The sequence below is a fragment of the Cyanistes caeruleus genome, chromosome 9 (assembly GCF_971803275.1).
Source record: "Cyanistes caeruleus chromosome 9, bCyaCae1.hap1.1, whole genome shotgun sequence".
Lineage (NCBI taxonomy): Eukaryota > Metazoa > Chordata > Aves > Passeriformes > Paridae > Cyanistes > Cyanistes caeruleus.
The window spans coordinates 13,165,763-13,180,503 of record NC_141709.1 but is presented as its reverse complement, the minus strand read 5'-3'; the positions used below and the strand labels follow the sequence as shown (position 1 = coordinate 13,180,503).

At 38.4% G+C, this 14,741-nt stretch overlaps 1 protein-coding gene across 4 annotated transcripts in view; it reads right to left on the bottom strand.

Moving 5' to 3' along the window:
• The window catches only part of NR5A2 (nuclear receptor subfamily 5 group A member 2), an 88,419-nt gene that overhangs the window by 22,438 nt on the left and 51,240 nt on the right, over nt 1-14,741 (bottom strand). For all 4 annotated transcript variants that reach the window (XM_086901526.1, XM_086901525.1, XM_086901523.1 and 1 more), the window contains one exon: nt 5,092-5,239. In XM_086901526.1, the coding sequence (XP_086757652.1) occupies nt 5,092-5,239 (148 nt within the window). The remainder of the gene's footprint in view (nt 1-5,091; nt 5,240-14,741) is intronic.

Sequence of the window (14,741 nt, the reverse complement as noted above, 5' to 3'; positions counted from 1 at the left end):
AGAATGGAGTGTTGCAGAACTAGATGAATTTCTGCTTAGGACTGTGATTTGTTCAAAAACCGAGTTCTTTTTTGCTAGGGTTTTATTCTGTTGCTTAAGCAAGAACCCATTGTTTGATGTCCACTACGATTAAATGTTTATTATTTTTACTGGACCCTCTTGTGTCACATTACGTGGGATGTGAGATCAATAGAGGCTCTGCAATTATTTGTCAGTTGCATTGATAAGCCTTCATTTCCCAGATGAAGTACATTTTTCTGTGTCCTGACAATGATAAGGGAGCAGTACCACTCAGCTGCTGCCTAGTCCAGCATTTAGCTCCACAGCTGGAAAAGTGCCTGGACATGGGTCAAATGATGTCTAACTTTTTCCTACTGGCATTTCACTTTACAAACTGCTGTGATGGGAGTTTGAAAAATCATCCTTGCTGAGTTCACATAATAAAAACTAGCAGGACAAATGGGAAATTTTTGTAAAGAGAAAAAAAAGGCTGATTTCAGGTGAAATGACCAGTCCATAAAGCTACTGGATGGTGAAAGGAAGATGACAGAAAATATCTCATTTGAGGCACCATTTCAAGCATCATTTAAATTTGTCAATTTGCCATTTGTCAAATTTAATTGATGAAAATTTCTTTTGAATTTTGTTTTGTGATAAGAACTGAATTTTGACTCCAGTAAAAAAATAAAATTCTCTTGGCTTTAGTGAGGTCAAAATTGCATCTCCCAGTGGAGCATATGAATCTATTTCAGCTCCAGAATTAGACAATTCAACAGCATATGTGAGGTGATTTGTTTGCTTTTGTTTATTTGTTTTATTTCTAATTCTGATTTATGACAAGGAGAGAGGAATTTCCAAACTAATGTCAAATGTGGTAGTGAAAATTCAAAGAGCTTGATAAACTGACACATTTGCTTTTTCTATCTGTAATTTTTCTTGATTCAAGCCAGCAATTATTGAAGACAAATCATTTGTATTTAGTTTTTGGCCTACGTTTTGATAATGTCTACTGCAGCCTGTACTGGTTATATGCTATAGAAAAATTTGCTGTATTTTTACTCTGGGATTAGGATAAAGAATTCACATTATCCTCAGTTTAGCCAGCTTTCAGAAAGTTAGAGATGTTTATTGTATTTGGTGGTAAATCTGATAAATGGTTGCAGAACGGTGTCATCAGCACCTGTCTCAGATGTTCACATTCCATGTGCTGGACATGAGCTCATCGAGTAGTGTTAAAAGTAGGTTAACACTCAAGTCAGTCAAAGATTTCTTTATTCTTTCACATTTTTGAAATTTGTGCCTGGCCACTAACTTTCCATCAATGGTGTGACTACAGTTGCTGCATTATCATATCGTATCATAGCCATATCATATTGGTTCTACTTCATTGGAGGAAACCTGTCAAATGCAACGAAGAAGTGGAGAAATCCGTACTTGCATATCTCTTGAACTGCTGGTTTGTTTTTTTATTCACCTGTGTTTAGACTGGAAAAAAAAAAATTGGCTGGCATACCTGAGTTAAATTGTGGTTTGACATATGGATTATCTTCACTCCCTAAGGTGGAATTAAGGGGAGAATATCTCTATATGTGAAATCACAGAAACGATGCCCCAGAAAACAGATACGTTTGGGCTTTGCAGATATAATGTAAACATCAGTCAAAGAAGGGTTGGCAAGGGGAACTGCAATGGAAGACTTTTATGTACAAAGGTAAGAACTACCTACATGTAAAGCCATTTGCTTTTTGCAACTGAGAGGGGGAATTAAAAAGTTATGTAGCTCTACATATTTAAATATTTGATAGCACCGAACTAAAGCGGTATCACACTAAAGAGGCTATTTACCAAACTCTTCTGGCTTACTGAATAATAGCTGAGTCAACTGTACCATTATGTAGTTGGCAGTATTGGTCAGAGGGTCCCAGCCAGAGCAGGTGGCCCTGGTGAAAGGAGCTGAGCTCCTGTGCATGGGGGTCCCACTCACCAAGGTGGGGCCATGCAGTCTGACTGCAGGAGGAGTTGTGCACTGCCAGCCACAATAGCTACATTTAATATGCATCTGGCTAAGCCTCAGCAGCATCTTCTTTAATGCTGCCAAAAATCAAAAGGATTTTCCTGTATAAATCCTTTGGACCTCCTCATGACTAGATAACAATTACCTCTTTCATTTAAAATCTAGCAAGCAAAACTGATATAGTTCAATTCTATTTTGAAAAATTATTCTAAGTGCTTTGGGTTTTGAACATGGTTTTACTGGTAGTTTACTAAGATAATCACTTCTGAAATGTTAAGAAAAAAGGCAGAGACCAAATTCTTTGCCCTAAAGGAAATTGCTGTCTTGTGGAGAGACAGAGAGGATGGTACAGCCATGAATAACAAGCAGCTTTACAAGGCAGTCTCATATCTATACAGTTATTAAAAAAAACCAACTTCTTAATAAATTAATTCTGTGGATTATTAATTTCATACTGCCTTTGAGAGGCTTTGTAATAGACATTTCTTTTTCAATCAAGCACTAGACTAAAGAACAATAGTAAAAGGTTTTGTTGGCTTGGTTAACACTTATATGAACATCCTCAGAAATGTAAAAAGGCTATGTCTTGCAGCACTTTTTATTCCATTAAACATTACAGGGCCAGGTTGTCAACAGCTGAGGTTTTTGAAATTTCCTTTTTATTAAGTGGTACATTATTGGCATTAGGACCAGTTTTCTGTAGAGATGCTTAAGAGATACAGATATGTGCTAAATGCACCTAGATACTTAGGTACAATAATTGCTCCCAGTTATTTATGTAGAATTGGATGCTTAGCTAGTTCTGACAGCCCTGCTGAATGCCTACCAGCATTGTTAGACACTTCAATGTCTTCTAAACGTGGCTTGCTCTTAGGCTGTGAGGTGTCTTATTAATTTCAGCTACATGATTCATTTTTGGGCACAGACTTAAGTGCTTAGATGAAAAGTGTATCTGTGTTTTTCATTTCAATCTTGTTATTGTTCTTGTTAAATATTTGCCTCTGTCCTGTGCGTCAAGTGGTAACATCTTTACATTTCACTCTTTTCAGAGTCAGAGCTCTGACTATTAGTAAGTGGAATTCTGCAGTATGTTAAATAATGAACTAATTGATTTAAAAGGTGTCAGAGCTGTCTTTGCTTCATCACTTTTATGTGCAAGTTATGTGATTACAAGGTTCCTATTAGCAGCAAAACTAGCTCATTTAATAGTAGCATAAATGAGAGAAAAACTGGGTAATCTGGCTTGCTGCAAGTCTGCAAGTTAGTTCTGCCAAGTACTTCAGAAGCTGAGCACAGTACCTGGCAGAATCAGAAGTGCTAGAGGTGTGAGAATGATTCCTAAATCAGTGCAAAGTACCAGAACAGCTGATGAAAATCATTAAATAAAAAAAACCACCTAAATGTGAGAGTTTTTCAAATGCACTTCATTTATTCAGCTAATTTAAAATGTTTCTGAACTGACATGAATTCTCTAAATATTTTATCAGAAGAAAGCTACAGGCTTTATTTGTGCCGCTGTATAATGACTGAAAAACCTACTTATTAGGAATTAGGAAATATGAATTCTTGTTATCCATCAGATTAATTCATAAAACATAATTTCTGCAACAGATGGTTTGCTTTTGCTTCTCTGAATCTAAGATATTCAAGCAATGAAGCCCTGAATACAAAATGTTAATAGTTACCAAGGAAATCCATCATCTCTTCCTAGGACTCAAAATGGACATACCTCAGAATGATCCATTCTGTTAGCATCATTCTTATTTCATTCTAATTTGTAAAATAATTATTTTCTATCTTCTGCATGTTCTGTCCCCTGTACCTCTGAAATATTGGTCTTTTATGTTCCCTGCATTTAAAGGGAGCTTTACCTAAAATTGTCTCACGCAGGTTCAAATTCTATAACCTAGGAGGTTACAGTCCCTAGGAAGGACATATTTAAAACTGTAACTGAGATCTGAAATGTGATCAAAAGTGTCTCTTTTAGTCTACTTGCAATTGTATTACAATAATTTATTTTTAGAATTTTATACCTTTACAGATTTTGTTTAAACTGAAAATGAAAGGAAAGCATTACTAAATGTCACCACTGCTGATATCTCTCATAGTGTCCTTGGCTTCCCCAGTCACTCTCTTTGCAGACAAAAACACCTTTTCAGTAAAAGAGGAGGTTTTGCTATGGAGATATGTCTGGGTTGACATTTTATGTCTGGGTTATGTTTTTAAGTCTCTCCTTTCAACTGTCTGCCAGAAAAAAACATTCACTTGGGCAAAGTTCATTTAGACCAGCTTTACAACAAAGTGCAAACCTGAAACAGAGGACAGGCAGAAAAATCTCTTCCCATGAAGTCAATAGGAATCCATCTCCCTAAGATCTTTCTTATTCTTGGCACCAGTGATTTTTCTCAACTGATTTATTGGACGGGACTGGTTTAACTAATCTGTCTTGCATAGGTATCTTTCCCATTCTGTCCTCTCCACTAGTATAAAACAATCTTCCCTTTAAAGGTTATTTCATAGCCAGTTCTGTCTTAAAGCTATTATCATTAATTTGCACTTTAGGAGTTCCTTTTACTTTTAAAAAACTATGAGATACATTCCTGATTTATGGGTTACAGTGTGACAGCCATTATATGTAAAGAAGATTGTTTATACTTACCACAGATGCCTTTGAATAAGAGGGAAATTTCAACAATATCCTCACTCCATGTGCTTTACAAAACTGTATTCAATATCATAGAAGAACATGGCAATCTGTATTTTCCACTGTTCTCTAGGATGTCTAATAGAATTTTATCCTTATACTGGAAAATTCAGTATTCACATACCAAAATACAGAAGGTTTATAATTCTCCATTAAATTCCATGTGTTTTAGGAATCAATTCCATGGAAACACACTTTTAATACTTATACATAATTTTCCTGCACCTGATAATTAAAAAAATTATCCTCAGATTACTGTGAACCCCATTAAACATATTTCAAAATTATGTGTTTCATGAAAAATTGAAGAAAAGCAAAATATTTTCAATGTTTTTAGAAAGAACAAAAAGTATGAAGATTAGAGCGTACCTACCTAAACTAAACAGCACCAGGAATTTGAGACAGACAAATTCTCGTAGGTCAAACTGCAGCGAACGAAGCTTTGCTACCAGTTCTTGTGCATGGCTCATAAGATTATTGAGGGTGGCTCCAGCTTGGGATACTATTACGGAATAATCCACCTGTAAAAGAGAATTGTATTCCTGTCTTGTTGTCATGCCCACACTTTAGGATGCTTCAAGCAATAATATACAACCAGGATACTCCTGGATATAGAAATCACTCTTAATTTAATGATATTATCAAGTCAAGATGATTTTATATATAAACCAATTTTAACCCAATGGTATATATTAGAAATAACATTAAACCATACATCTTAATGGTACATGACATCACTGTGTGTGCTGGTTTGTCTGTATTAGCTTTTTTAGAAGCTTTAAATATGAGAGCTGCTTATAACACTGGTAGTTGTCCACATCTAAATTTGTGTTGTTCATTTGGTGTCTCCTGTTCTCACTGTAATCATATGATCCTGCGAAGAATGACTGACGCAGTGAGCTTTGTGCCTACCCTGGCTGTATTGCTTCAGAGGGACACAACAATATTAATGGGAAACAGTCCTGTGTCCAGAACTTGGCCAGAAACATCTATTCAGGCCCAGAAATGTCGGTGTATTCCCACAGGAAACAGAGGTATTGTGTGGGTGGTTGCTGCTCTCCTCAGCTACACAAAACCCCTGTATTTGTTGGAGTTGATTGGAACTCACTTGTTCTGCTAAATGCTGTCCTGCAGGGGAAGGAGGGTGGCAGGTGTGTGACAGCCCAGGTGCCCTTGCATTGTCCCCAGCAGTGACCGCAGTGCACAGAGCTCCTTCCTTGGGCTAGGGGGACAAGTGGTGCTGCTCTGGGCTCTGCTGGTCATGCTGCCTCTGGTTCTCAGGGCAGGCTGACCTGCCTGGAGCTTTTCTTGTACACAGAGATCCAACAGAAAGCTTGACTTAATACACTTATTAAAAAAGGGAATATTCACAAGCACAGGATACTTAAAGTCTGTCATTGCTGACTCATCCTCGGGTGATTCTTGAATCTTGGGCAACCTCCCCAAGCCCGGCATGCTGAAACTGTTCTGGCTGATGGCACTCCTGTTGCAGGGATGTTTCTATGCAGGAGACTGCCCTGGCCCCTGCCACTCTGAAGGTGTCACTTTGTCACAGGATAGTGACCAGTGGGGAAGGGTACAGCCTGTGGGAATGCTGTGATGGGAAGGTGAAGGGAAGGGTGGGCAGGCTCCAGGGCAGGGCAATGGTTTGGTGTGGAGCAGGGTGTAACTGCTCTATCAGAACTGGGGTGACCTGAGCAGCAGCTTCAGCTTCAGTGCTCAGCCCACTTTTCATCAGAGTGCTCAATGTCCCCTTCAAGTGCCACTGTCCCATGGAAATGTCCTGGTGAGTGTGCTGCTTGCTCCCCAGAGAACCACTCCTGGCCAACTGGCTGAGATTTAAAGGTTTCCTAAAACAGTAGTTAAAGAATGGAGAGGTGTCACCACAGGAAACAAATCAATACTGCAAAATTTTGTTTTTCTATTCTCTGATCCCTTAAAATCTGTTTCTTTAAAAAAATTGCTAAGGAACATGTAGTTTAATTTTTTTAAAAATTATTTTATTTGAAAACTATTGAATTGATTTTGCTCAAGTATAAACAACAGTAAAAAAAAATACTTTTAACCTCTCAAGATTTCAGTAAGGAAAGATAGAAAGATGACTAAAAGAAACTAAAATTAAATTTTCATGGTAATGACCTTAATATAATCAATAAATTACTGGCTTTTAATACGTGATTTCATTTATATGTAGTCTTATTGCTTCCTACCAACTGTCTGGAGGCAACTGCACAAGAAAAATGAGGTTACACTTTTTGAATGGAGGTTAAGAATAATAACACTTTGCAGTGTTGGAGCATGGATTATGGATTATGCTGAAGTATCCTGTGAGGTAGGTTTTATTGCTCTTTTACACCTGGGGAAACTTGAAGTAGTGACATTAAATTGCTTACTCAGAGCCAAAGAAATCTGTGGCTAAACTATGATCTGATCTTTGGAAACCCCAGCCTATCCATCTTTCAAAAACTACTTTTTAGTTCCCCTCTTATTTATTACTCTTTCTATAGATGCATTTATGCATATTTCTTGATGTATATATACTTATATAAATAAAAAGAAAAAATAAAGTAACATACCTCAAATAATTTTCACTCAAAGATCAATTTAATTTCTACTTAATTTCCCTTTTGTAATTGTTAAGCAGGGGGGGAGGAAGCTCAAAATCCCTTACTGAGCTTCCAGTTTGTGGGGAAAATATGCTACTCACTTCATAATAAGAAGTTAAGATGTCTGAATGTCAAGAATATCAGTGGCCTTTGTGCAGCGATTATGCCATAATGGAAAAACCCAGTAGATGCCTGGATCTCCCAGCATCCCTCTACTGGAGAGCTCTCAGGCAACCTGCTCCTCTTTCAGGTGCATTTAATATTTGCAGCACCAGCAAATTTGTCTGGGAGGCAAGTCCTCATCTGCCACTCACCAGGAACAGGCTGTATTAAATTTTTATATTTATTGACATTTCATTACCATAATTGACTGCAGTTGGTTCTCTAGTAGAAGGCACAGGGCTGCCTCCTAAGCAGGAGAATTGGTCCCTTGAGTAGGATTTGCAATTAAAAACAACGCAGAATGGATTTTTTTTTTTAATTGTGTAAATATGATGAGTTGAATTTTCAGCTTTAACTAGAGAATAGTAGGTGTGCAGAAGGCTTTTTTCAAGAGTGAGCAAAATTATGAGTCAGTGGAAAGACGACCCCCAAAGGTGTCAATCAGTTTATACAAAAGCAACTGTGCATGAAAAAGCCTCAGTTAATGTCTATTCTGAAAAAGTGGTCACATTAAAGACTACACTGTTCTGCCTGCTTGGTCCTTTATGCAGAAATTGATGCTAAAGTGTGTATTAATTCTTTTACCTTCCAATTCATGATTAAAAGCACTTTTAAAAGAGAAAGATTAAACCAGCTTGGATTTTGTGCAGAATGCTTAATTGCATAGTCTTAGCATTTACTTTATATTGTACATTTTATTTAATATTGTATATTGATGCAAATGTTCTTGCATCCCAATTAATACTAGTACATTTCACATTGATTTTGATGTTGAGGATGTTGTCTGGCATTTTTGAAAACAGCAGCTTTGTCAAAGCTTCCACATAACCTAATTTGGAAGTAAAACAATGGGCTGAAGTTATGGCTGCACAAACAGAAGTGTGAATTCCTCCTGTACCCTGGGCTAAATAAACGCTATGGCTGAAGGCCAAAAATAAAGAGAGCACCTGTGGTTTTTTGTTTTACAAATGTGTTTCATGGTAATTAAAGATTTTTGAAGACAAGTTCCTGGTTTTACTAGGCTCAGATAGTAACTTTTCTGGTGGAATCAGGTGGTGGCTTCTGGTATTAACTCTTCTGTATGCTCACGAAACAGTGCAACACTTAATGGTGGAATTAAGTTTCTTTTTCTTCTAAAATTAAGGAGTGCTTGATTTCTAGAATATGACTATGGTATCATGGGGAAATATTGTGTGGAACTACACCATCCCTTTCAATACTTCAGCAAGCTTGAAATAGTCTTCAGAATATGATTAGAGTGATTTTACTTGTTGATGGCATTGTCAGGTACTGACTATCCCTGTATGCCATTCCTTTCAGCCAGACAAGACCTGAACAAGTAAGGAATAAGGCCCCTGCTGGGGCTCTATTCAGTATAATCTAGCACACTAAAGCAGTTCAAGCTAATAAAAGATTGATTTCGTACTGGATTTAGTAAATTAGACTACTGTGAGTTTGGGGTCTGAAGGCAGAGGCAGTGGGTGCTCAGGTGCAGCAAAGGGAGCATACTGCTCCTCCTGCTCTACGGGGTGCAACCCTGGCCAGCACCTCTGGCTGCTGAGGGCTGCTCCTCTGGTGCCCTCTCCTCAGCTACAAACAGCACTGAAAACCTGGGCTGGCCCACACTGACCTGCCCTGGGTCTCTGAGCCCTGGCCCTGCTCAAGTAGATGCTCAGTGGGTGGATGAGTCTCATCTCAGAAGCATGAGTTCAGTATATAGCAAAGAAGCTCATTTACTATTGCAATCTTTCCACTGTTTCCTAGATACAGATTTCAGTGGAAACTGCAGTGGTTATTAATGGTTATTATAATTTTGAGCTTTTCATATAATTATTCAATTAAAAAACAACATTTTTGTTACATTTCTGAGCAAATGAACATGGAAAACATTTTGAGGAGGTGCCTACATAGAAAAATTTAGGAGGTTTCAGAATGGACAAAACCCACAGATATGCTTCTATCTGTTGGTTATCGGGTTTGGATATATTAATTAAAATTGTGTTGACTTATGCAGCATAAGATGCTTGTCATTTTAATGTGAGACACAATAATAGAAGATAATGAATTAAGTTGCCAGTGGCCCTTTCCCCTAGGATGATGTTATGGTGCTTGATAATTAACTATAATATGCAAATAGTAACACTCCAAAGTACTGCAGAGTACAATAGAATCCATTTCTGTACCAAAGTATTATAATACACTTTTGTGAGGTTTTTTTATATCAGGATGAGATTATATGAAATCACTGCTGAGTTTGATATACAGTAAAGTTCATCAGAAGGCAAAGAATCACTGGAAAAAAATTTGTGAATGTCTGGGTAACATCTCACAAGGCTGTGCTAACTCAACTGCTTCCTCAGGAGCTTTGAACCATGTAAATTCATTCCCCCTTAAGACCCTCTTATTGTACACAAATTTCTGCCCTACTGTTTTAAATCCTTTCCCACCAATGAGTAGTCAAGACTGGATGTACTCACTTTGGATCCCATCACTATCACTACTCCAACAAGCAGTTGGGACAGACTCATGTGGTGCTTTCTTCAAACTGAGTTTCTGAACATCTTGTCTTTCATTCTGGGCAAGCTTAAAATCAGCTATGGGATTTTACATGAGTTTATGCTGACAGATTAGTTCACTAGCATAGGACTGGTTTGGAGACTAACAGGCTTGAAGAACTGCTGCCAGACTCCAGGCAAATAACTTTTGTTTTCTTTATGGGAGCCATGTGTACAAAACACAAAAGAAATGTGTTTCCCATGAAGACAACAGAGTTAGCTGTTAGGTGTGGGAAATGGAAGAGTTCTGGTGTGGAAGGATTCATGTCGGGTGCTGTCTCTCCATGAACTTTAACTGGAAATAGGATTTTAGACTTAAAAGCATAGTGCTATGATGGTTTCATGGCAACACAGCAAAGCACATGTGAATTGGGATCAGGTTGTTCACAGGTATGTCTGTAGCTAGTTCAAAGGCTCAAAATATGTAACAAATATTTGGACAAACCTGAATTCAGGACACTTCATGGTTATAACTGAATTTTGATGTGTTTTACCCGTTGAACTGAGCACATCTAGTTCATCCTGAAGGACCAGCCAGCATAATATCTTCATATCTTCATAAGGCATGAGGTCCTTTTAACAACTACCACAACTTTACTACTTTCCTTTAGGCAGAAACCAAAACCACTAGAGTAAGGAACTGTACAAAGAAGCAAATATTATACTGACTAGTGAAATAATGATTGCTTGACCTCATTTGTATCCACCTTGAATCGATTCCTTTGTTTATTTGCTGATGTAAGGGCTTCTAGATTTGGCCCTCAAATGCCAATACCCCTTTTGTGCCTACTACAACTATGAAGCCTCACTGACTACAACACAAATCTAATGGGAAAAAGATACTTACTAATTTCCAGAAACATAAGAAGTAATAGGTTTCCACTAGATATCCATGAGCTTTCTATACCTATGACTTGTGGATGTCCTTTGCAGTCACTCCTCTAACACTCTTGCACTTTTGTACTCCAGTGATACTTCTACAAGGGTGATCTTTCTTGACAATACCATCAAGAGCTCATGCTCTTTCTCTGGTGCTGTGCTTTAGAATACAAGTCCAGGTGTAAACATGCAGTGTTGTGATGACTTCGACTAAATCAATAGTTTCAAGAATCTAAAAAAAAATCTGTGATTTAGACACATTTTTGGATGGCCTTTTTAGTTGGAAAGGCTTTGGCCAAGCTCAGCAGAGGGAATATTTGGCAACAATGAGTAGAGTGTAAGCATGAACAAAAGGAGCAGATGAGGCTACAAGTCACATATTGTGCATTGACTGTTGCAGGAAAATGCACAGGCAACAATATTCTGTGCAGAGTTTTAGCATCTACCTTATGTGTGCTGGCAGTGTATTGCTTGTGTAGAAGATACAAGAGGAAAGTGGTCAGGTTGGCAGAATTAAAATTCTATATTTAGGAATGGTCTGTTAAAATTACATGCTGCATGGCAAGCCTACAAAACTCAGCATGTGGAGAGCATATTGGCAATGATTTACAATTAACCACCACATTGCAAATCACTCCTTAGCTGTTTTCTATTATGAAATTTTGAGAGTTGTAAAATGCACTTGTGCTACTTTATTTCCTTTTGAAATGGTAATTGCTACTGCTGAGGGGCAGTACTTAGTGTAGAAAATGAAGTGTGCAGCACAGGGAGGAACTAGCTTCTGAGGAACTGCTGAGGAATTGTAATGATCTGAAAAAAGTGCTTTCTTGAAACACATATTCACAAAAGAGCTTAATTTATGAAACCCCAAATAAATAACAAAATAAAATAAAACACAGTCTCTTTTTGTACAAGGGCCAAAGCTTACTAGTTTGTTGCTGACTGCACTTTTTCCCCATCAACATGGGAACAGTGGATTGACACTGAGTAATACCCATAAGCCAGTGGCTTGAGAGAAATGCAGATATGGAAATGTGATAGGAGTGCCCTAAAGTAATGGGTTTTGAGCCAGTGTGTTTGAAAATAAATGTTCTTCTAACTACTAGCCCATTTTAGATACTTAGTACAGAGCTGACAGTGGTACTGCCCTGGGGACCTGGATAAATTTTGGCTTTTGTGTCTGAGGAACAGAGGCTGTGCAGTCTAAGTGGAGAGAGAAGGTATGTCCTAATTAAGTGATGGTAAGTTCCCCCTTTACAGTTTCCACCTTGATGGTGATTGTAAAAAGGACTGTGTTTATGAGTAGCTTTTATGGAGGGATATATTAAGGAAAGCAAGGAGTAAGGCTTCTCAGGTCTTAAATTTGCTAACTTGTGACAATAAGCTTGATCTCTCAGGTAATAAAGTTGGCAATCTAGCTCAGGTCCTCAGTTTAAAGTTATTATCTTTGAAAGCCAGATGATTGACTGTAATTTTGCTCATAGTGCTTTGTTGGTAGCAGAAATAAAAACATCTACAGCACTTTTCATCAGAAGTGTCAGAGTGCTTTCCACACCTTAATCAACTAATTTTTATGAAATGGTGGCATGGTTTTCCCCTGTCTCTTCTGTGGGAACTGAAAGGATCAGGACAGTAATCAGAAAGCATGCAGGAATGAGGCACTAGCAAAGACTCATAATGCCCAGGTCTAGAAGTGAGGCTTCCCAGAATTATTTTACAGAGGATACAGACACAGTCGTAATTGTCCTATCATAAATAGATTTGAACAGATGAGCGCAGCAGTCTGAGTCAATGATGGTCCATTTTGACACTTAGGAAAAGAGATATTGGATCAACTTGTCTATAAAAGTAACTCACTACTGAGAAGGGATGTGCAAAAGCTGTGCACAGCAGCTGAAGCCAGGAATGGCTCAGGATAGGTAATGTAGAAATACCATCCATTTCCATGTCCACTGCCATGGAGTGATAATGTTAAAAAAGGGTTCAGCTGTAGTTGAAACTTGCAAGGGATGTTGAATTGCTAGTCTGAGATAAACCAGGCAAATGTGGGATTGCAGCTGGATTCAGATGGTGATTTTGTGGCAGCAAGCACAGACCAGGCTGAGGTTCTCAGTGCCACCTTTGCTTCAGTCTTTCCTAACAAGATCTCTTGGGCTCTGTGCATTGCATAATGGTTCAGGGAGGAAGGAGGAGAGTCATGAGCACTGGGTGTAAGGTGGAAAAAGAAAGAGTTCATAGGAGAACTGCGTAAAAACTTTCTACACATGGAGATAGTCAGGCAGTGGTACTGGCTGCACACAGATGTTTTGCAGTTTCCATCCTTGGATGTTCTCAAAGCCCAACTGGACAAAGCCCTGAGAAACCTGGTTTGAGCAGGGGATTGGACTGGTGAATCCTTAAAATTCCTTCCAGCTTGGATCATCCTGTGATTTTAAGATGTGTACCTCTGGCAATTCTAGGTATTTTAAAACTTCTGCTTAGCTCACTCAGCCTTGTCCATCTAAATAAAAGGATTTCTTCAAGGAATGATTTTTACCCATGAAAATCATTTGAAAAGATGCTGGTTTAAAGTAAATGCTTTTGATGCAGAAATTGCATACAAGTCATGTAGTGGCACAGCACTGGCAGTGCTGCAACACCTGGACTACCAGCAGCAGCATTTGTGTGAAAGGTGTGCCATGCACAGCCCAGAGGGGGCAGGCACCTGCTCCTGGAAGCAATCTGGCTTCTCACTGAGGATCCAGTGGGGCCAGAGCTGAGTGAAACTGGGACAAAATGGGCATTATAGGGAGATTTCAGAAACAGCAGCCAGAGACTCTGTAATTCAGGTTTAGTGCCTCCCTGTTTCTCAGAGAGAATCTGTGATACATGAGTATGTTCTGCAGCTGCTAGGAATTGTGAAATGGGAAAAAGGACTGACTGTAGGGTTCTTGTTGCTGTTGTAGTGATATTACTCTTGCTCTCAGCCTAAGTGCAAAGAGGCAAGTAAAGAAGGTGATGGGAGACTCTGGGGGTGCTTGCACCAACTTCAAAATGACAAATTTCGGCATGGGAAAGGGAAATTGAATTTAAAGGATGTATTAAAACTAGTTTACAAGCATAATCAAAAATGAATGCAGTCATTTAAATGCTGGCAATATAGCCAGGTTTTAACCTAGTTGGAGACTGCCTGGAAATGCACAGCTTCCCAGGCCAGCTGCTGATTTGCAAGCAGCAATTTAATAAGCATCCTGCTACCTGTTGTCCAGCAGTGAAGAAACGCTCTGCTTTGCCTTGAGATCATGTACAGCTGGGGTTTTTATTTTCAAGAAAAGATAAAAGTGGTTAATGAGGTAAAAATTATTACTGTAGGAAAATGGGGACAATGGCTAGAATTTAAGGGTAGTTAGATGCCTCTAATGATTTCAGTGGGACTTAGGCACTCAGAACCTTTAAAACAGTGCTAATCACATAACAAAGGAGGCACTAATTTAGCAGTTCTCTCAGGAACAGAATCCTGTCAATATACTTCTAGTTTTATAAACAAGCATCCTGTGTGGTAAATGCAATAATTTCCAGTAAAATTGTCTGTCTTGCAGAGCATGAAATGGAAAGGGAATCAGTTGTTTTCTTAATGGTATCAATATAATTCAAGAGTAATGCAACTAAACTAACTTTTGCTAATATAACTAGGGAGTACAATGATATCTGAGATAGTTTAGTGACTTTCCATGAAGTGCAGGTGTCAGTTCCATAGCTAGAATTTGAGTTTTCCCAGTTCCTTTCTTGAACAGGTCAATCATTTCTCCCTTCTACTGTAGACATCTTAGAAAACAGAAAAA